Here is a 24393-nt window from a genome sequence, read left to right as displayed (position 1 = left end):
AGACTCACCTGGTACGATACCTCTTCTCTATTCAGGTCTCTGGGAATTCAATGACAAAGCTTAGACTTCTATTTTTAATTATGTGTATTATCTCATTGTGTCCAAATGACAGGGCTACACTTCTCCAAGAGACTAAATTTGTAATGTGGGAGGATTTGCTCAGTTTTAGCTGTCTTAAGTTTGTAGGCATTTGATTTAAAACCTGCTACAGTGAGGAATGCTTTTTCACAATGAAACACCTGTTATGCCAGCCATAACAATTCATGAGCCACTAGGATTGGAGTTGAAATTTTGTGCCTTGATTGTGTCCCATCTCAACTAGTACAGTACACAATAGTGGGCAATTCTTGAAAAAATAGAACTGCAAATTAAAAAGAGAACTAGTACTGCACTGATACAAATATGGTTGCTAGAATGTTGTCAAGATACCAGAATCACACAACGCCTTTAGTGAAAGATCTACATTGGTTGCCAGTGCTTTAAAGTGTTGAAATTGTCCTATAAATCCTAAACAGCTCAGGGCCTTCCTCTGTAATGTAACACTTGCCCTGTTATGTATAATTGTGCATAAGCGCACTGGCATGCCTAATGTCTCTGTAGTACTGTCCCCATTTATTTGTACCCATTTCCTAGTGTTGTTATTCATGTTTATTCTTATTCCTGTTATTTTGTACATGAGTGACAAACTAAATAAATAAAATAAAAATATTACCATGTATATTAAAAAGGGACCAGCAGGAATAGCCTTCTTGAAGATATTCCCGCTGGTTTATCTTTCTGTCATGCAGGAAATGGCCTTTTGTTTATTTCCCACAATTCCTCATAAATTGTGCTTGGCCTCTACTCCTGGAATTAATATTTCTAATGATTCATATTGCATCAAAAATTTAGTTGATTACAGCTTAAATTTTAGTGCTGGTTTTAAATGATCAGCTAGCTAATGTTTTCATTTATAATTTTTCTTGGTCACCTTCCGAACTCACAAATGTAAAATGGACGGATACAAGTCAATAAATCGATTGATCAATCAATCAATCAATTAAATAAATAAATAAACATACGTAAACCATTATTTAAAATTCACAGTTAACACTGAGTATTGTTAACACACTCTGTAGCTTATTCAGACTTAAACAATAGCAAAAATATCATATTGGAAATGAAGTAATAACTTCAGATCTCTTTTTCCTGAAGCAAGGAAGTTCTGAGAAGTAAGGGTTTTGTACAATAGCTTAATATTTACATGCAGAACAATAACTGCCAGCTGTATTTGTTAGTCTGAGATAATGAAGTGAAGTAAATTATCTAATCATTTATGGAAAGTTTCAGATCTTAGCTTTTCTATTTTTTTTCATAAAGCTCTTTCTAAATAATTTAAAAGATAAACCTGTAGCTATGGAAAAATTAAATCTGTAATATACATTTAATTAAAATGCAACATATATAAAATATATTATTAGATATTTGATTACAAGCAGTTAGGGACATTAATATATCAATCATTATACCACTCATTACATATAGGTTTGGAATTTCTGCCTAGTTTTAGATTGTATTATTTCAATAGATCGTGTGAGATTCGTATTTATAAAAATCCAAAAGTATTCAAAACATCTTAAACAATAACTTAGTATGACCTGTCTCCAGACTGTTTAACATCTGCAGCTTTTTTTCTAATGTTCAAAAGTAATTTTGCTTCAGTTAACATGGAGCCACATTCAAAACTTTGCACAAAAATATTAAATAAATACCCGATAACCTAGTATATAAAACTCTTTGTTCTGAATTAAATATGAAAATGCTGAATTCTCATACTTAAAAATTCAATTATGTTTCACTAGGAACTGCTTTGAAATATTCCTCCAAAGTAATAATTGTAATTCCTCCATACCAGTCCTGTAGCCATATATGTTCAATATTCATTTTCATAAAGAACCATTCATAATTGCGAGGCCATTTTCTCATTATGGGGTGCCTGGAAGAACAACCAAACAGCTAGAAATGATTGGCTGACATTATTTTATAGATTTGTCTATGACTTAGTAGCAGTTAAATTTTATATTTAGAATATTTAGAATAATATATTTAGAAAATACAACAGTGAACCTTTAAACAGTGATTGTTTGAACGGCAAGATTCGTCAAATTCTATTGGCTAATCATTGCACAATGCCTCTTGAAAATGGATCCTTTTTGCTTTTCATTTTATTCAACTACATATCCATACTTATATCATGTCATGGCTTGGAAAGAATGGAGGGAAGGAACTAAAAACAGTTATTCTACTTCTATTATAATATGGGATGCATGCAAAGAAAAACTGAAGAATAAATAGAAATAATGTATGTCACAGGGTCTAGCAAATTCAATCTTTGGACAGTTTAATTTTGATAATCTTAAAACAGCTATCTCAGAGTAAGAAAAAATATTTAGTTTGGTCACTTACTTTGTTATTTATTATTTCCTCATGCTGAACTTGTGATATCATTAGGAGAACTGAATTTTTGGCCAAAAGAATTTAAAAGAGCTTAATAATGGCTGGAATGAATTTTTGCTTTCAATTACAGGTAGACTTTTACTTGTAACCATTCGTTTAGTGACTATTCAAAGTTACAATGAGGCTGAATCATGCGATCCTTGCACTTATTAACTTTTGCAGCATTTCCATGGTCACATGATTAAAATTCAGGCACTTGACAATTGGCATGTGTTTACAACAGTTTTGGGGTCACATAATTGCCACTTGAGCTTCAAACAAGCAAAGTCAATGGGAGAAGCCAGAGTCACTTAAGATTTGGGTGATTCATTTAACAACTGCAATGATTTTCTTAACAACTGTGGCAAAAAAGGTCATAAAAGTGGGTGAAATTCACTTAACGATTGCCTTGCTTAGCAACAAAAATTCTGGGCTCAATTGTGATCATAGGTTAAGGACTACCTATACAATCTGATTAGTAAGAAATTTCTTCCCAAGACTTTTTGGTATTAAGGAACACAGTGCTTATATTTTCCAATAATATTCCAAATGCTTATTTTATATTCTCTCCCCCTCTTCCCACCAGACACACTTCAGAGGATAACAATAGATTCATACAAACCTAGAAAACAGAGCTTGCTTGGCAGATTCCAGTTCTTCTGGAGGCACTGTAACCATCTTTCCAATAAAAGTTAGCCTGGTACACCTTGGGTCATCAGGGTCAACAATTGATTTTCTATAAACATAGACATGTATAAGAACTAATATCTTAATAAATCCAAAACAGAATCATTATTTAGTTAGTAAAGTCCTTTCCATAAGAAAGACATATTTGCTTACCAATGCATTTTATTTGCTTAATTGTAAGTGCTCACCTTTAATTGAGAAAAAACAATCATAAATATTTTTATTTCAAATTCTGAATAATATTATGGATTCTTTTTGTCCCAGACTATGTAACAGTAAGATTTATGTATGAAGATAGTTTCAAAGAATCAGCTCAAGCTCAAATGAATTTTTCAAGTATTGTTTCAGAATCCTTTGATGAGTCCTGATGCAACCAGAAACTAGACATTTCCAGGCAGAAATTGATGCTTCTCCCAAGTTTTATTTTTGACTCAACTGTGGTTCTTTCGTTGGGGGTCTTACTTGGAACCCTGACAATGGACATTTTCCAGGATTTCCTTTACAATTTTTTTGAGATGTTATTGCTTGCTTGCAGATAGTTTCCCCTTGACAGAAACTTTTATCTTGCTTGTGAATACCAAACCCAGATAGTCTGTAGTGCTTCAAAGTGAACCACTGTCTTGTATAACTAGGTAAGATTTATACGCAAATAATACATTCTCCAGGGATGGAATGGGAAAGGAAGTTGTGCGTGTAGAGCATTCCTAAGGAAGAAAAAAAAACCATGTGCTTTGTGATATGATCCACTTTTTCAGTTTCTTAGGCAGGTTGCTTGTATTGCTGCCACCAATTTACTAGTTTATGAAATGGGTGCCTTGTGACCAACCACATTCATTATAGTAGTCATTCAGTGAATGGGCACCTGTTTGGGACCATACTCTTCTTAGTCAATAAAAATCCCAGATATTCTCCTTAATGGAAGATATGGAAATTCCTATAAAATGGCTCCCAGAGGAAAGATGCATCTGAAAGCTTATAGATTTTTCCTTTCCTCCCAGTCCCTTTCTATACCATTCCACAGAACAATTTACTAAAATTAGCAGATAGATTTACAGATAAGCAGGAGATTTATACAGAAGAAAGAGTGTTTTTATCATTAATACCACAATATCTTCGGTAAGGACTGAGGACAGGTTACATTGGTAAGGAAGGGAAAACAAAAGAATGTAACGTAGTTTTGTAGGAAAGGGTTATTGTAATAATTTTTCTAATGTGCTTACCACACAGAGAGGTTTGGTTCAATAAAACCTGAACTGTCACTACATAATGTTATTAAGAGAAATTATCTATATTCTACATGGTAAATTAATAGAAATAAACTAATAGAAATAAACTGATATGCTGATACTTGAAAATATATTTATTATATGCCCATTATAGTCAGTCATCTCAAAACAAAATGCTTGTATACAATAAATGGATTGTAGATTATGAGGACACAAAGTCTTATGTAATTCCAAGTGAATCATATGCTGATAATTTTTTCATCCAACCTACTTCCTGGTTTTTTTTTCACTCAACAGAAATTCCCAGTTTAAAATGGCTGAGAGACTAGCAACCCGCTTATTAAAATATATGTCTCTGTAACAATACTGCCAGCTTAAAATTTGGATTAACAATTTTATCTGCCCTGTATCTTCTCATCCACAGTCATCAAGAAAATAAAAAGAATTACATTGATACACTACAGCAAACTTCAAGAGTGTAGCTTATCTAACAAGTAGTTTCATGATAAGCTTCACCTGGTGTATACCTTTAAAAAAACTAGCTGTATGTTTCAGCCAATGAAGTACTATCTCCTAATTGTGGCAGATAAACATCTAATAAATACTTTCATACAGAAACAAACACAAACAAACTCAACTCTGTGCAGTTGAATGCTGAGCACAAGCTTCTTGTTACACCATGAATGTAATATCTCAGGTTTATTTGGCAGAAACCATAACTGCTCAATTTAAATATTTCTACCATGTAGAGTAGACATTAGATTAAGATTAAACAAGGCAAGCAGAATTATGATCAGTAACAAGATTGGTAGTAATGAAAAAATAAAATGTGATGGTGTTTGTCTTTCAGTAAATAGCAATAGCAATAGCACCTAGACTTATATACTGCTTTACAGTGCTTTACAGCCCTCTCTAAGTGGTTTACAGAGTCAGCATATTGCTCCCAACAATTTGGGTTCTCATTTTACCCACCTCGAAGGATGGAAGGCTGAGTCAACCTTGAGCCTGGTGAAATTTGAAGTGCCAAATTGTAGGCAGCTGGCAGCCAGCAGAAGTAGTCTGCAATACTGCATGCTAATCACTGCGCCATAGATTGGCTATGAAAAAAGGGAATTAAACAATTTTGTAGGACTGGAGACATTTGATACCAATGCCCATCCCCTCACAATAATAAAAGAAGCTTAAAAAATCTCTTTCCCCAAAAGATTCTAAATTATCCTGAAAATAGGCTACAAAAGCTAATGTGTATTTTAACATATATAATTGACTTAATATTAAGAATCTGGCCCAGTAGGAACTTTTAATTCATGATTCTACTGTATAATTACCAATAGGTGATCATATGTGGAATAGAGCTTGAATTTATTATTTTTTTTAATAACAACCACTAGTTTCAAAGATGGCCATGATTATCACTTGTTCTCTGTATCATTTGTTTTTTAGATAGGCATTGTGGCAATGATCCAGGAAATCTACTTGCTCCTACTTTTTTGGGGGGATATTGTCAAGTAGGTAGCTATCTGATTAAATATATAATAACAATACACTTTTCAGAGAGGATGGTTAGAAGCAGAAAATTAATGAGAAAGTTAATGTATAATTGTCACTTTTGTTGGTCATTACATCATTTGATATCCTCCCTCTTTGTGTTTTTAACATCCCTGCCTTCAGGTTCTAGGTATCCATCTATTATAGGAAAATTGAAATTCAATTTGGTAAGAATAAAGCAATTTAAGAAGGTAGTATATGGAATAGAAAACTTGTTGGTAGAGAAAGGGCTGAGCATCTCTTGTGCTATTTAGGGCCACATATTTTTTGAAATTCCTCCAAGAAACAGCTGTTCAATCTTTAGTCTACACCAGTGTTCTCAAACATGGAGACTGGGGAATTCTGTGAGTTGAAATCCACACATTATAAAGTTGCTAACTGGTCAATATATCGGCATGTAATTTTGTGCCTAGATAAGAGACTCCAGGTTGAGTTCAATCTCCTGCTGACTGCATCCGTGAAAACTTGTTTGATAATTTTATGTAGTAAAACAGGTTTGATGTTATTTTATTCCAGAAAATGTTTTTTGACTTCTCAGTCTTGCTTTCTACCCTGAAATGCTCCCTCATCCAACCATTAACCAGATGTGATGCTGCTTAGTTTCCAAGGAAAGCTAAGTGCTGCCACCTGCTGAGGTAAATATGTTAATAGAACTACAAACTGTTTTCCTATTACATTCCCCAACCTTTTAGACACTGTGGACTGGTGGTGGTGGGAGGGGATGGTTTCGTGTCCATACCTGCCACCTGCAGAAATGGAGCTTTGTGTGCTGGCCTGCTTGCTTGCCATTTCTGTGGTCCAGTTCCCAATGGATACGGGGACCCAGGTTTATGTATCCTCACCTTAGAGTACAAATACAATAAAATTAAAAGTTCAGGATTCTGTCATAACTCCAAACATCCACCTTTTGGGTGGCAAAATGTTTTTGCAGTTTTCTGAACACTCTGTACTATTGTATTAGCTATAGAACTGTGCATCATTGGTAATAAAGATCAGTCTAAGGCAGTATTTTGAACTTTAAGCTCAGCAACTGTCAGCCGTTGAAATGGGTCAAATGGAGCCCATCAGTTCTCTAAATTAGACTATCATCTTTTTGCCCAGATCACAATTCTTGTACCCTGCTTGGTATAATTTGCTTAAAATTTGCAAATTCATCTGCTACTTCTTCATATCAGAAACTCAAGAAAAAGTATATGACTTCATTTAAGAAGTCAACTTTGTACTTGGCAAATATGTAGTTTTCTGTGTTAGTAAATATATGAGTCTGCAAAACTAATTATGTAGCAAAGTTATTGCTAAAGCTACTCAATTGGGAAAAATATATTGCCATTTGCTTCTCTTTTGGAAAATATAGCTATGACTTGCTATTCTACATACATAATTGAAATGAGATTTTCTGATCTTATTTCTTTCACATTTTGTTGTGAAAATGTGGGGAAAATGGGAGGAGGAAAGTGTGTTAGATATATTTTGGATTAAATTTTGGAGTTGATGGAGTTCAAACAACCACTTTCAACAGTGCCAAAAGATTATGAATGCAAACTCACAAAGCAAATGAAGAGTAACAACACATTTATTGTGATGAATTGCTATCTAGAAAGAGTTAACGATTGAAGTTTTGAAAAAGAGTCACTTTCATTTAGTGATTAAGGCACAAGTTTAGAAAGCATGTGACTCTGAGTTCTAGTCCCACTTTAGCCATGAAAGTCAGTTGGATAACTTTGGGCCATTCTCTTAGCCCAATTTACCTTACAGGGTTTGTTGTGTGGGGAAAATGGGAGGAGGAAAGTGTGTTAGATATATTCACTGCCTTTAGTTACCGTATTTTTCAGAGTATAAGATGCACCTTTTTTCCTAAAAAAAAAAAAAAAGGCTGAAAATCTGTGCGCGAATACAGCATTTTTTGCCTCCCAAAGCCCCGCCCCTTCACCAAAATGGCCGTGCCTTATGGAGGCTTTCAGAGAGATCCTGGGGACTGGGGAGGGCAGAAATGAGCAAAAACCAGGCCATTTTTGTCCCCCCAGGCCCCTATAAGCCTCCATAAGGCTATGCATGTTTTTTTTTTTGACAAAAAGGGGCCTGTTTTTTGCAAAAAATGAACCGTTTTTTCCCCATGAAAATTGGCCCCCCATGCTCCCAGGAGCACTCTGCAAGCGTCCCCCCACAGGCTGTTCATGCCTTTTTTGAAAAAAAAAAACAGGCCCATTTTTGTGAAAAATGAGCCGTTTTAGGGAGGTTTGCAAAGTGCTTTTCCACCCCGCCTTTGGAAAGCTCTTTAACTGATTGATGAGAATTACATTGATCAAGTGCTGTGCCAGCAGAAACACCTACCTATCTACTGTATTTCTCTCTATCTCTATTTCTCTCTCTCTATCCCTCTATATACCTACCTACCTACCTACCTACCTACCTACCTACCTACCTACCTACCTACCTACCTACCTACCTAACTACTCTCTGTCTCTCCCTACCTATCAACTGTATTTCTCTCTCTCTCTCTCTCTCTCTCTCTCTCTCCCCTCCTTTATCTACCTACCTACCTAACTACTCTCTGTCTCTCCCTACCTATCAACTGTATTTCTCTATATATATTTCTCTCTCCATCCCTCTACCTACCTATCTACTCTCTCTCTCCCTACCTACCTACTGTATTTATCTATAGCAATAGCAATAGCAGTAGACTTATATACCGCTTCATAGGCCTTCAGGCCTCTCTAAGCGGTTTACAGAGAGTCAGCATATTGCCCCCAACAATCTGGGTCCTCATTTTACCCACCTCGGAAGGATGGAAGGCTGAGTCAACCCTGAGCCGGTGAGATTTGAACCGCTGACCTGCTGATCTAGCAGTAGCCTGCAGTGCTGCATTTAACCACTGCGCCACCTTGGCTCTTATCTATCTATCTCTTTCTATTTCTCTCTCTCTCTATCCCTTTCTCCACCTACCTACCTAACTACCCCCTCTCTCTCCCTACCTATCTACTGTATTTCCATCTCTCTCTATTTCTCTCTATCCCTCTACTTACCAACCTACCTACTCTCTCTCTCTCCTTACCTATCTACTGTTTTTTCTCTCTCTCTTTTTATTTCACTCTGTATCCTCTACCTACCTACCTACCTACCTACCTACCTACCTACCTACCTACCTACCTACCTACCTACTCTCTATTTCTCTCTCTCTCTCTCTCTCTCTCCCTCCCCCTTTATCTACCTACCTAACTACTCTCTCTCTCTCTCCCTACCTATCTACTGTATTTCTCTCTCTTTCTCTCCCTCTCTATCCCTCTATCTACCTACCTACTTTAAAAAAAAAGCCTCTTCAAAACTTTGGTGCATCTTATACTTCGGTGCGTCTTATACTCTGAAAAATATGGTATTTATAAAAATAATAAAGGTGAGATACAAAGAAATATCATTATGCAGTAAAAGTTACCAAAATTATTGTACCTGCAAAAATCTCCTTCTGCTTCAGGTAATGTCAATGAAGCAATTGAATTTTTCACCAGATCAGCTACAGTTTTGTCCTTTGGAGTCATGTAAAAGTAAGGAATCCCAGTGCTGTTGTCTGTGGGGCCATCACTGATAGATAAACAAGTCCCAAATGGTACCCCCTTGATCTGAAAAAATTTCAAATGATTAGCTCTTATAAAGCATTCATGGTGCAAATATTTTTGAAGTAAGTTTAAAATCTAGATAACGGTATTATTCTAAACTTTACTGGATATCAGAAGTGATTTGTAATTCATCATATTTAATCTGAAATACTAAGAAGAAAAAAGAAAAAGTTTCTACTGAAGAGAATGGGAGTTTTATTCTGTTACTCATAGGTTTTTTTTAACGTTTTGTTCAATGTTTCAGATTAAAATGAGTCTTTTTATCACACACTGTTTAGAAACTAATAAAAAGGAATAGTTGTAGTGCAGAAGCAAATATATTACTGCACACCTTCCTAGTATTTGTGATAATTTTATAAAGTCATATTGTTTTGGGAGCAATAATTCTATACTGAGAGCTAAATATTTCTAACAGAATTCTGAGCAATTTAAGGAAGCTATATTTTTATTTATTCACAAAAGCTAATTACTTTTATTTATAAGTATTATACCCCATTTATTCACTGCAAATTGAAGAAAACAGAATGGCACAAACATAATTAAAATCAAATAACAATGTTTTAAACAACAGTATAAGGGCAGGTATAGATACAAATACCTTATGGGTATGTTGTATATGAAGAGCTACTTATAACAAGATCTGAAGGTAATATTTTACCTTGATCTTTAAGCATGAATGGCAAAATATTTAATGCAAGAATTTTTTTAATGTAACTTTTCAAGATGAAACATTCTCTTGAATTGATCTTGATCTTTGGTGTATGTATGCATATCTTTCTAAGTACAGTTAGTCCCCTTTGGTGGTAGTCTCCAATAGAGTAGTAGCGGATTGTATTATTTTTTGGACTTTCCACATTAGCCTACATCCCTGAGATTTATTGGTGATCCACCAAACAAATATTAATTATTATAGATGCAGTCTTACTTCACTTTCTGAGTTAGTATTCTGCTGTGACTTCAAGGTTACACTTGCTAGAAAGAAAATCAAATTAGGATTTATTTTGGCATGTATAATAGTGTATGGTAAGAATGTTAATGGTCAGCTATAATAGCCTCCAGTTCTGCAAGAATTTTAACAATATTGTTGTAAATAACAAAGATATTAATTAGGGTAGAACAGTATGGGGTGACTTTGAAGCAGTGTACAGCCCTAATGTTAATTAATGAATTTAAATTTTGAGGGCAAAGTAAATTGCTTATGAATCACACAAACAAAATGCTGACTTGAGCTGTGCCCTGGAGAAATCCTAACTTTTTCTTTTCCTCTTTGAAGCATAATCCCTATTTTTCCTTGAGCTGTATCCAAAAATGCTGTTATACTTCTCTTAATTTCAAAGAGAGTTTGCTCTGGGACAAAAGAAAACAGCATTTAAAATAAACATTGGACTTGTTTGGTCCATGGGACTAATTGTGAATTACAGTATGTTCTTTGGTTCTTGACCTACAGTCTGGTAATGAACGCTTCTGACCATGACCAAATCGGGTTCCAACCAAAAAAATTCACAATTTTTCCCCCGTGGCCAATTTCCCCTTCCGCACCATTGTTTTTTGTATGCGCCAAATTTTCGAAATTAGATTCGGGTCACAACCAAATTGGTTTGTGACTAAAGATATGGAATGAATTATGGTTGTGACCAGAGGTTTTACTGTATATATTATAAAAGGCATACAACAGGCATGTTCATAACATAGGACTATTAAAAAATATTGCAAGGATAGAAGCAACAATCAAAACTTTATAATTCAAGCATGAAATTTATAGGGCTGAATTATAAGCTTCCCAAAGTAACAAAAGTTACTTTTGTTAGCAAGCAAGGCTCCCCAATCCAACATTCCTCACTACCCTAGACTACAATTTCTATCATTCAGAGCCAGAATGCTATCAAGGAATTGAAAGGCTATCCTGCCTAGCTTTTCATGATCAGGTCAGGTGAACTGATTGGTGACACATGCTCAGATACCTACATGAAATAAGTTAGATTACAGGTTGTTGTGGCTGTTGTCCCTTCAATCTCTGTAGCATATTATACTTTGCTTAATTTCTTTAGCTCCTCTCCTCAAAACATGTAATCTCTTATTTTCTTTTTAAGTTAAAATTCATCCAGGTCATCTCATTCTTAGCATTAATTTATGTGAGCCAACCTATGAATCATATACTGTATATTGCATTATTAAAAGAGTTAAATATGAGCTCGATGGCACAATTGATGACTTCATAACCAGTTGATTGACCCTATCCAGAGAATACTCATAAATGATTCTGTCAATTTGCAGAACAGAATCAAATACAGAGCCCGATGCTATTCAACATTTTAATTAATGACCTGTGTGAAACAATTGAGGGGACAATTATCTGATATGCAGATGTCCCCAAACTAAGAGGTTTAATACTTGGAAGAGATGGAGAAGATTCTAAGTGATCTAGGCAGCCTTGATATTTGTTGTGGAAAGCCAGTATACAGTATGAAAAGGCATACTTATAAATTTAAAAGTAGGATAAGATAAAGATTAGAATTATATGCACAAGAGGTAAATTTCTTTTATGTCCAATCATACTTGGCCAGTAAAGATTTCTATTCTATATGAATTTCAGGTATGCCCAAAGTCTATGTAAAAATGAAGTTCATATTTTAAAAATGACATACTGTATACAGGAAACTGAAATCACAATGGACTCTTCTTTCACAATTCAATTACAGGAAGCATCTTGAACATTGGGGACATGTAATATTTGATCTCAGAATTAAATGTGTAACTTTATTGAAATCCTATAATTATATCAATGGATTTTGTGAATTGCAGTCAAGTTTTGACTCCTGCAGGTTTCTTAACAAGATTTCAGGAGTGGTTTACCATTGGTTTCTTTCTAGGTCTGAGAAAAAGAGCGACTGGTCCAACATCACTCAGATGCTTTTACGCCGAGCTGGGACAAGAACACCTAGTCTTTGGGTCTTTAACCTGGTGCCTTATAACCACTACACAAAATGAATCTCATTGTTGAAATAATCATGGATAAAAGACTCTTCTGGAAAGTTTCTACATATGCCTAATCTCCAAGTTATAAGAAGAGTAAACATGCAAACAGACATTTCATTTTTGGAGCAGCAAGTCTTAAAAGTGCATTTTAAATTATTTCAAACTTGGATTTTCTTTTCCCATTTATCACAGACAGTTTGAAATTAGTACATTACAAGCATCTTCTGGCACCATTGTTGGTGAACTGGAATTATCAGGACTCTTTAAATAATGAGGGGAAAATACATTTCAATGTTAGTGTTGTACTAGTGAATTTTAAGTAAAGTACAATAGATAAATGAAATCTTTATGCAACTGTTAATAATTTGGTCCCCATATTTAAATCGTAAAGAAACAAAGACCAAATTTGAATCTGTCTATTATAATTGCAAACAATTATCCGATATTATTGGAGATTGGACACCTTCTTCCTCTGATTGATTGGTTTCGGATTTTTCTTCTTCTTTGTAGCCACGTTGCAGGTGTCACTAAAGAGACAAAATCATCCTCCTGTTTTTCAGGACTGGGGAAGGAAGCCCATTAAACCATCTCATTCAAGCCACTATTCAATTGTGGTGGATTTGTCCCCAAATGACAACCGCATGGCTCAGTAGAGCCGTGCGCGGCCGGACGTAGCCGAATGGCAGCAACAAGGCTCGACGAGAGGGAAACGCGGCAGCGCTGTTGCAGAGCCGCGCTCGGAGGGAGAAAACGCAAACGCCTCCTTTCCCGGCTGCTACAAGAGAGGCGGCTCACGGAGGTGGTGGTACCTTTTCTTGGGTTGATATCGTGGCCAAGAAGCCCCAGCCGTGGCGATGCATCAGGAACCGGGCCGTTCTGGCTGCTTGCTCCAGAGGAAGCGCTGGGCTGTCCGGTCCTTTGGAGCCCTCCCTCCGGTAAGAAAACATCCGCGACGGCGAAGAGATTTGCTTCGATCTCCCCGTTTCCGGCCGGGTTCGCATCTCCTCTTCTTTGTACACCGAGGCCGGGTAGCTCTGCTTCCAAATACTGCTGGTGTCTTCAAGGAGGGCGGGGAGAGCCTCTTCGTTGGAGGAGCTGTCCAGCTCTTCTTCCACCTCGTTTGGCACCGACCAGGAGACCGAATTCACGATCACGTACCCGCAAGCCGGAGCCAGAGCCAAGCTGCCCCAGAGGGCCCAGGACAGCCAGGAGTTTCCCCGCAGCTTGATCTCCGAGCAGGACCCGGGCATTTTGGGCCAAGACGCTGAGCTTGGCAATTGAGATGCCGGAAGATTTTGGCTGTGGGAGCGGCGCCCCCGTGTGGCCAGCAGTTGCGGAACTCTGAGCCCGTGACGACGGTTTCTTTTCGTCTGCCTGCCTCCGCTGCGTTTTCGTTCCCTTGATTCAACGTTACCCTTTGGTTAAGGAGCCTTATGGCGTAATCAGGAATATTTCAGCACATGATAGATTTTAAAAAGGTTTACCACGAAAAATAAAATTTAAAAACACACGAGCGTACCTAATATAGGTATTTTTAAATTGATTATGTGCAATCAAGACAGCATCCGGACTTACCAATCACATAATTCCACCCCCTCAGAATAGTATATGGAGTTAGCACATATAAATAGTAGGTGGTGCAAGATCGGATTTTATCTTGACTCTTTTTTTGAGGAGCAGCATGCTGGTTCCTCTATGCCAGGTTTTTAAAAAATATATGAGATGTACCCCCCTTGTGGTGGTGCAGAGTTGAAAGGAGGTGTAAAGAACCTTCTATGGATAGTCTTTGGTTAATGACCATTTGTTCAGTGATGGTTTAAAGTTATGACAACTCTGAATAGGGAACGTATGGCTGGTCCTCAAAATTGTGAATGTTGAAGCATTCAGTGATCACGCAACCATCATTTACACCTTTGCTAACTGCCTACAAACAATGTCAATGGAGTTGCACATGGCACTCACGTGATGTCATGCCTAAGGACTGCATAGGATTTGCCCAACAATGGCAACTGGACTGCTCCCTGTTGGGAGATCAAGTGCGTTCAGAGAAGCATTGTGAGAGTTGTGTTGGAGAACACACAAACCAGCATACAGAAACACTGCAGTTTAAATAGGCTTTTACTTTCGTGGAAATAGAGGTATCAGAATCCATCAAACAGTCCAAGTCATACACGGATAAGACAGTCAGTCATCAATGTCTTTCAGTTATGGAATAATCCAAATAACATAGTCCATAATCATACAAACAGTCTGGTACTCAAAGTTTGCTAGCAGTTGCAAAACTTACAATAGCTCACGGCACTTTCTAACAGCCAGCTTCCAAAACACTCAGATCAGATCAGCCCAGCATCTAACAGAGAGCTAACAGTCATTCTGGCTCCCTCTTATGGCCGATTGAGGAAGACAGCAATCAATCACATTTTACAGTATGATTTAAAGAAACAGGTATAGCATTGTTACATGATTTATATATTGCCAACCCAACCGTTAGATTATATTCCTAACAGAGAGTCACACACTGCAAGATGCTTGAAGTCCAGTATGAAGTTTCCAGTCTGTGTAGATTTGGGGAACTATGTCATCTGCTGGTGTTGGTCCACTGTGCTTCATTAAGTCCAAGGTCAACGCAGGCGTCTACCAGGAGATTTTGGAGCACTTCATGCTTCCTTCTGCAGACAAGCTTTATGGGGATGCTGACTTTATTTTCCAGGAGGACTTGGCACCTGCCCACACTGCCAAAAACACCAAAACCAATGACCGTGAGATTACTGTGCTTGATTGGCCAGCAACTCATCTGACTTGAACCCCATAAAGAATCTATGGGGCATTGCCAAGAGAAAGATGAGAGACATGAGACGGAATAATGCAGAAGAGCTGAAGGCTGCTATTGAAGCATCCTGGTCTTCCATAACACCTCAGCAGTGCCACAGGCTGATAGCTTCCATGCCACACTGCATTGAGACAGTAATTGCTGCAAAAGGGGCCCAAATCAAGTACTGAGTACATATGCATACTTATACTTTTCAGAGGTCCAATATTGTTCTATGCCCAATCCTTGTTTTATTGATTGCATGTAATATTCTAATTTTCTGAGATTATGGATTTGGGGTTTTAATGAGCTGTAGGCCATAATCATCACAATTATGACAAATCACAGCTTAAACTATCTTGCTTTGCATGTAATGAGTCTATCTCATATATTAGTTTCACCTTTTTCACATTACTGAAATAAATGAACTTTTGCACAATATTCTAATTTTTCGAGTTTCACCTATATGTAGAAAAAGAGAAATACAACTGACTATGTGAATAAAGCCAGATATTAATTGTAGCTATTGACCAAAACACTCAGCTGAAGCCAAATTGTGCAATATTATCTCATATATCTAATATCAGATGATAAATAAATCCTGTTGTCTAACATGTCATTCATGTGCAATATAAGATTGTGGTGGTTTCTTTTGCAGAAAGAAAGAGTTTTGCAACTCTTGTCTTTGTAAGAGTTCCCAATGGCATAATACATTGAGATGTCCTGTAGAAACATGTTAAATATATTAATATCACACATATCTTTGGCAAGAGAAGACAAGTTGAAGACAGTCTAGGGGATGAAGCATAGAACACAAACATTTCATGTTTCCGCTTTGTAAACTGCACTGCAATCAATAAGGCTGTGCAACAATCTAGTTTATATATATAAAAAGAGATTATTCAAATCACCTGTGGACATTCAGGTGTGTCTGTTGAGAAATTTTGGAACATTCTGTACTTTCTGTTCCCAGGGAATGATCACAGGAAATTTTTTTTAATTGTGGGTGCCAGAAGATGCTCAAAATATTTTTCCCCCTACCGAATCTGGATTGCTTCATCACTGTCTGGCGAACATCAAAGGACCTTCTCTGATTGGATGGATAAAAAGGGCAGGAGTTTTCAAAGCTGATAAGAACTTTATGAAATGCCTTCTAGATTAAAACCTCCTCCCTTGATCCCAATTTAATTGAACAGCTCAAGAATTCTTTTCATGCCAAGAGACTAGGAAAAACCCTGGGGAAAACTACTCGAACAATAAAATTAAAAGTGAGAAAAAGGATTCAGAAGAAAAGATACAATAATTATAAAAAGAAAAAGAAAAAACTAAGAGAATGGGATAAAAGAAGAAAATTAATAAGAAGTGGAATCTTTGAGAGACCAAGAGAAAATGGTTAAAGAGGAGGAGGAAGGGAAATAAGGTACATATGAGTAGATTAAAGGGAATTAATTGTATTAATATTATTAATAGTGGGTAGTTAATTAAGATGTAAGGGTAGTATACCAACATTATTAATTATATATAATTAATTAAGTTAAATGTTCTTTATGTAAAAAATTAATTTTGATGATGCTTACAGCAAAACAGGCTAACAATGTAGAAATGACAATTTGGTTTAACTTTGAAGATAATTTAAATTAAGAGGCGAAGATAAAATGTTAAAGAGTGGGATGGGGAATTTGAGAAACATATTTAGCGACGGAGTTGATTTTATTGTAAGAGATTAGAAATTAAGGGCGATTGGTGATATTGTTTATGAACTAAGAAGAAAATAAGTTTAAGATAGTAAATATGGAAAGAGAATAATAAGGCTGAAACTGGAAAGAGAGATATGATGTAAAGTGGATTATGTATATGAAAGGATGTAAAAGAAATGATCCGGACAACACTTTGTTAATAAAATATGTAAAAAATATGCAATAAAAAATAAAAACCTTGGAAAAAAAAGAGAATCTTTTCTTGCCCTCCTTTTAATTTTTTAATGTTACATTAATCCAAGAGCTGTTTTAGACTGGAGTAGATAGAAAAATAAACAAATCTATAAAATTGAGATGGAAGTAGATTTGTTTTAAGAATGAATATTTTATCAGAAATAGGCTATATTTAATGATGTACTAACACCATTTTTATTTATCTGATATCAGATTTAAAATGCCTGATACTTGAGTTGCTGTTTCTATTTCAGCTCAGTCTATTTGAATCTTTTTCATCTTATGAACTTCCCAACAAATTATATACTTTACTGAATTTCTTTTGGGAGAGGCTATTAACGGTGTTAAAAGCAGTTTTTCCTTTGATGACCTCCCCCCCTCCCCCGTCCTTTCTAGGGCTTATTTATTACCATTATTAGTTACATAGTGAGATAGTCCTCCACTTTAGAGTGGATCTATTTATTGAGTCTTTTCTAGGAGAGGCAGATGTTTGATGGTATTAAAGATATCAGAATGTAAGTAAAGCTGCCTCGGCAATTGATATTTTGTTCAATGCCATTGTTGGTTAAATGATGCCCCAGATGTTTTGGAATTGAACCTGATGCTATTGCCATTGGCATCTTTGCTTTTTTTTTTTAACCACAGCCATTTTACTTCTATTTGCAAGTCTTTGCATTCTATGGGGATACAGTGGTTAGAATTCAGTGTTGCAGGCAAACTTTGCCTATAGCCTGGAGTATAGTTCATCCAGGTGACAATTCCATCTTTGTTCCTCTATTGTGGAGGAAGAAGTGGTAGTGCAGCAGGTAATGCAGTATTGCAGGCTAACTCTGCCCACAATCAGGAGTTTGATCCTGACTAGTCATGGTTGACTCATGTTGACCTCCATTCTTCTGAGATTGGTAAAATGGGACCCAGATTGTTGGGGGCAGTATGCTGACATTGTAAACCACTCAGTACTTTAAAGCACTGTGGAAAAGTATATAAGCCTAAGTGCTATTGCTATTGCATTTCTGACCACATCTTCTATAATCCATTAAAATCAGACATCTGCATATTACAAGGTTGATTGTCATAGGACTGTTATGATAAGAAGAATCCCTCATCAAAGTTACTCAGGATTGATAATTTTTGAACAGTCATGAGCATATATGAGAATAATGTAGCTGAAAACATTATGCTGCAGGGTCACAGCACAATATGTGCAGAATACCCAAATAAGCAAATAAATAACATGTAGTTCAGTAAAATAAAAGAAACTATAGTTTGAACATCTTCTGAAAAGTATTGTGGGTGATTCTTTCACAAATATAAGGCCTTTTTCTACATATGGAATAATTTCATCCAGAATGTATTTTCCTGTTCTTTGCTCCTTACATGAAGATATCTTCTGAGTTGCACCTCCACAAAATAACAATAGCAATTAAGCACTTAAACTTACATACAGCTTCATAGTGCTTTACAGCACTCTCTAAGTGGTTTACCGAGTTAGCATATTGCCCCAACAATCTGGGTCCTCATTTTATTGACTTTGGTAGGATGGAAGGCTGAGTCAACCTTGAGCTGGTCAAAATTGAATTGCTGGCAGTCAACAGAGTCAGCCTGCAGTACTGCATTCTAACCTCTGCTCCAGTTCGGCTCATGAAGATGGGGCAAGAGGGCCAGGAAACAAGTTTTTCAATAACTGCTCCATCTCTGTAAAATTTAACACCTCCCCAAAACTTTATGGTTCCCCACATATTATCTTCATGTATAGTTAGTAATTTAAGAGACTATTTTGAAATTAGAAAAACCACAAAGTGAATTGCTTTTAATTCATATCTGTGTTTAGTCACAACTTGTAATAATGATTATTGTTAGTTTCAGTTTTATTAGCCACCTAAATTCTCGTCTATATTCAAAATACCCAAAGGAGAGGTCCTGTTACTTAATAGCACCCATGATTTAGGGACTGAATATATTATATCAGTCCAAACTATAACATCTGGAGGAATGTTATTTAAAATAAAATAGTACAGATCACTTCTACAGCAGGAATCTCCATAAAGAATGTAAATATAGCAAAGTGGAAATATCAAGAACTTTCTTAGAGGCTCCAAAGAGTCATTGTATTAGTGAGATGGTCAGCATAGAAAACAAACAAACAATCCAATGTTAATCACCCAAAGAAATGTGGAGCTGTAAATTGATTAAGTATCTGAACACAAGATGAAGCCCATCCTCACTCATAGAAACTCTCTCCATCCAACTTATCTCATATGGAGGACGGAGTATCAGGTGTATTCAGCTTTAATTCCAAGAGGACAGGGATGACATAAATAGGATACTAGAGAACAGAATACAAAGCATTATATTGTGATGGAAAGTACAACTGGAGAAGGAGGGGGAATTCTCAGCAAGAACACCAAAGTCTCCCAGGGAGGAAACAGTATATTCCAGAGACAGGGCCAATATAATAGACTATGCAATTCTGAACTGAATGGGGGAGAGAAGAAAAGGTTGAGGGTAGCCATACCCTAGAACAATGGTGGGATTTAAAAATGTTTACTGCTGGTTCTGTGGGTATGGCTTGGTGGGCATGGCCGGGGAAGGATACTGTGATATCTCCATTCCCACCCCATTTCAGGGGAAGGTTACTGCAAAATCCGCATTTACTCCTGATCAGCTGGGACTCGGGAGGCAAAGAATTGATGGGGGTGGGGCCAGTCAGAGGTGGTATTTACTAGTTCTCTGAACTACTCAAAATTTCTACTACTGGTTCTCCAGAACTAGTCAGAACCTGCTGAATACCACCTCTGCTGTAGAAATCTACAAGCTAAAATTGAAAACTTTGGATTAAAAACTTGATAAACTTATCAGGGTTTCATATCAACATAAAGGGGATACCCAGATGCAAATGACTGCAGCCAAGCCAGACTTACAATTAGATCAATTGGAATCCATGTCATTGTTGGAGAGCTGAAGAAGAAATTGGCTGGAAAACAGAAAACTGAAACATGGATTTTATAGACTTAAAATTGACAAGTTGGGGGGTGATGAACTGAGCTGTCTTAAGAAGATTGATGGGAATTGGAGAATGTATGTATTATATATGACTTGACTTTCCTGGGGCAATAGATCAATTTTGGAAAATGGATTTGTTGCCTGGCAGTATCTAACTAGTCAAAAACTGACAAAAGATTCTGTATTGTGGTTTGCAGAGACTTTCTGAACAATGGATGCAGTGGGGATATCTAACAAAGAAAAGAACTAGTGGTGACATGCTATTAGTCTTCCAATATCTGAGGGGCTCTGACACAGAAGAGGGTGGCCAACCTATTCTCAAAAGCACCTGAGGGTAGAACAAAAAGTAATGGTTGGAAACTTATCAAGGAGACATCCAATCTAGAATTAAGAAGAAATTTCCCAACAGTGAAAACAATTAACCAATTGAGTGGCTTGCCTCAGAGGTTGTGGGTGCTTAATCACCGGAGGTTCTTAAGAAGAGATTGGACAGCCATTTGTCTGGAATGATATAGGATCTCCTGCTAGAGCATGGGGTTGGACTAGAAGAGCAAGAGCCGAGGTGGCGCAGTGGTTAGGGTGCAGTACTGCAGGCCACTTCAGCTGACTGTTATCTGCAGTTCAGCAGTTCTAATTCCACCGGCTCAAGGTTGACTCAGCCTTCCATCCTTCCGAGATGGGTAAAATGAGGACCTGGATTGTTGGGGGCAATATGCTGACTCTGTAAACCGCTTAGAGAGGGCTGAAAGCCCTATGAAGCGGTATATAAGTCTAACTGCTAACTGCTATCTCTAAGATCCTTCCAACTCTGTTATTATGCATTCCCTGGAATGAACTGGTCTGCTCCTCCCCAACCAAATGCAAACAGCCTTGAGGTACTGGGTTAGTGGGTTAACAACTTCATCTGCCCAGCATGGGGTTGAAAAGTGGAGTTGGGCATCATCTGCATACTGCTAACAGAAAATCTGGCTGATTTTTCAAACTGCTACAAGGTTAGAACATAGTTGATAAGATAATATCAGAAGAAGAAAAAGCGTCCAGTTATGTAAGTTTGCAGCTCTGCCTCAGTGTGTTACATGCCACTATCTAGTGATCTTAAATTTCTAAATAATCAACCAACAAACTCTTGAACTAATTATTTCAGGTACCCAATGGGGAGAAAATGCTTTGAAAGCATTTTCAAAGATCAAAGGCACATTTTTTACCCACTTGCCTATTAGAACAAGATATACCATAGTTAGCAAACAAAGAGTTAGTACTCCCTTAGTACTAACAGCTTGCTATTGCACAATTTGAATTGCAACAAATTAGTCAAAGTGCATGTGAGTATATATGCATTACTGTGCACGTTTATGAGGAAAAGCCTTAAACGTCTCCACATGAATTATGGAAAGACCTTCACTTTTGAACTCATATTTCTAACAAAGGATCAACAGGGTTAAGTACATTGAGGGAGAGGCTCTTCCCACAAAAATATTTTAAAAATGCACACCAGCCTCTTCTGAAAATGTGGAGTTTGGAGTCCAAAGGACAAGTAAAAAGAGGATGGGTACCATGCAAGAAAATGGCAGTGTCTCATTTGGGTGATGGAAAGAAATGAAAAGGAGCTGAGGAAGGCTGAGAAAGTGTTCACAGTTGAACACATAATAATATGACTGAGGAGGCTCAGGTTCATGAGGTTGTGGGAAGAGCCAGAGAGAGAAAGTGCTATCTATGCAGCCTTGAGGGGAAATGGAATAGAAAGCTAACAATATGAACGAACAGATATATAGCTGTTAAACCTTTAAGGAACAGCAATTGCACAGGACTTTATCAAGAAGACACGGATGTCCATGGAGTCAGAAGTAACCAAACAACCCGTGTCTTTTTTATTTAACAAAATGCACAAGAATCTGAAGAAAACAATAATTACGCAGTGTTTCTCAACCTTGACAACTTGAAGATGTCTGGACTTCAACTCCCAGAATTCCCCAGCCAGCGAATGCTGGCTGGGGAATTCTGAGAGTTGAAGTCCAGACATCTTCAAGTTGCCAAGGTTGAGAAACACTGAATTAGAGCATTCACTCTGACTTCTTTCTGGTTAATAATTTTATTAGTGCTCCCCCCCCCTTTTCATCTGCTTATATTAATCATTGCAGTCTAGAGGAAGCAGAAAGGCAACAACTGGTCTTGTGAGCTGGAGACATTTGATTTAATATGAAAAGGACTATTGTAAAACTTCCTGCGGTCACAATGGGTTCACCGGAAGAAAGTATTATTAAAATGTTATTTCATCATTTTTCATGCATTCATTTTTAATTCCAAAGTTAAGACATGTAATACTTACAAATAATATATCAAGTAGGTGAAACTTACAAAAACACTCAACTTTTTAAGCTTCTTTCCTTCTTTTTCTGGTGTGACGTGAGCCTTGAGGACTCACAGGAATAATCCCTTCAATTTGGGGGGCAAAATTTTCTAAAATGGTTTGCTCTTATGTTCTTCCTCAACATGAGAGGCAGTGATTGGTTCAAGACTGCCCAGATAGCTTCAGGCCTAAGGCAGACTAAAACTGAACTGTCCTGTTTTCTAACCTGGTGCCTTAACCACTATATCAAACTGGAACTAATTATTGATGAAGAAATATCTGGGCCTTTTCCTGCTCATATACACTGCATCATATTGATTCTTCAGATTGAAGGAAAAGCATGGAAAGCATCAAGGCATCGTATGTTCTTCAACTATCTGGCCTTAAAGATATTTACTTCAAGAAAGGAAATAGTTGGCCAGAAAATTATATTCAATTTGCTTCATTCCTATTGTTAAAAATAAAATCACAATAATAATAAAAAGTGTAAGCACAGAAATAGCACCTTGAATTGCATCTGCAAACCATCTAGCAGCCAGGACAGCTTGCATAGTACTGATGACTCATGGGAGTAATGAGAAACTGCTGGGACTTCTGCGATTTAACCCAACAGATGCCATACACATATTTCAATATACCCATGAAAAAAGTTCTCTAAGTCCTCCTTACCAAAGAGGGTTGATGTCTCACAAAATAGGGGTGTGGGATAGCATTCTGCAGATACAGTAAAGTTGGAGAAGTACTGACTCTTTACCACCCTGACAACCACAATTAAGTACTTAATAATAATGGACCTATGTTCAGTAGAGTTCGTACTTACTGAACACCAGCAATATTCTAAATATCGCTTCTCCTAGTTGATCTCTCAACTCTTCTATAGTGCATGAGGAGTGACGAAAAGGAAAGAGATGGGTGCAATCTAATCCAAGGCATCAGTAGCCCCTTTATTCCAAGCAACAATCAATCAACCTTGGATGGGCCTTGCAGCAGACCAACAGGGATAGTCCCCAGTATCCCCTGAAACAGCTCATCAAGTAGTTGTTAAAGCAGACCAATTTACAGTTTTGTATTCAGTTTCCCTGTGGGGGTCATGATATTGGAGAATCCCTAGGAAATCAGGCTGTGATTTGATCATCACAAAGGGACAGCATAACCTTTCTCAATTTCAAATCATATTGCCACTGCCCTGACAGAATACTAAATCTGAAGCCAGGCTCTTGAAGACCTAGTGGACACTCATGGCTGTTATAGCAGTCACCTCAGACTGCATTCCCAGAGAAGGACATCCATCGCCAATCAGGAGTCAAGGAGATCAGGCAAGGAGGTTGCAGTGTAGGAGGTAGGTAGGTACAAAGCAACAGTCCCAATTGATCCCTAGAGCCCAATGTAATGATCAGGTTGTCACAACCAGGAACTTGTGGGGCAAGGTCCCTGGAAGCCACAAGGGATTTTATGATACGGTAATCCCAGGAGAGTGAAACATCCAAGGCCACTCAGTCTTCATTAAACTTCCTCCCCATCCAGATACAAAGATCTTGAGGTACTGATTAGTAGATTTACAGCTTCATCCACACCGCCTGAGGTTGAGATTTTGAACTAGGCATATTTCACATACTGATAACAGAAAATCTAACTGTTTTTCTCACTTACAAGGCCACAAAGTAAGAATGTAATTGATAAGATAAGACAAGAAGGTTGCAGGTAGTATTCTGGGTGAATATTTGACTTTCAGGGTTTAGATATGTGAACTTTCTGTTCTGCCCTCAATGTGTTACACATT

At 37.1% G+C, this 24393-nt stretch overlaps 1 protein-coding gene across 1 annotated transcript; it reads right to left on the bottom strand.

Annotated features, from left to right (window-relative positions):
- Positions 1 to 1067: 1067 nt before the first annotated feature.
- On the bottom strand, positions 1068 to 13853 carry CREG2 (cellular repressor of E1A stimulated genes 2). Its single transcript, XM_014068290.2, has 4 exons — positions 13333 to 13853; positions 9381 to 9550; positions 3098 to 3211; positions 1068 to 1975 (listed from the first exon to the last, which is right to left on the bottom strand). Exons 1-4 carry the CDS (start codon positions 13771 to 13773, stop codon positions 1828 to 1830), a joined length of 873 nt encoding a protein of 290 aa, XP_013923765.2. The 5' UTR covers positions 13774 to 13853; the 3' UTR covers positions 1068 to 1827.
- Positions 13854 to 24393: the final 10540 nt, after the last annotated feature.

Source organism: Thamnophis sirtalis, unplaced genomic scaffold (genome assembly GCF_051295495.1).
Source record: "Thamnophis sirtalis isolate CommonGarterSnake01/CBP01778 unplaced genomic scaffold, rThaSir2_p1.2 scaffold_12, whole genome shotgun sequence".
Taxonomy (NCBI): domain Eukaryota; kingdom Metazoa; phylum Chordata; class Lepidosauria; order Squamata; family Natricidae; genus Thamnophis; species Thamnophis sirtalis.
Note: the sequence above shows the minus strand (reverse complement) of the source record. Positions and strands in the feature narration are given on the sequence as shown.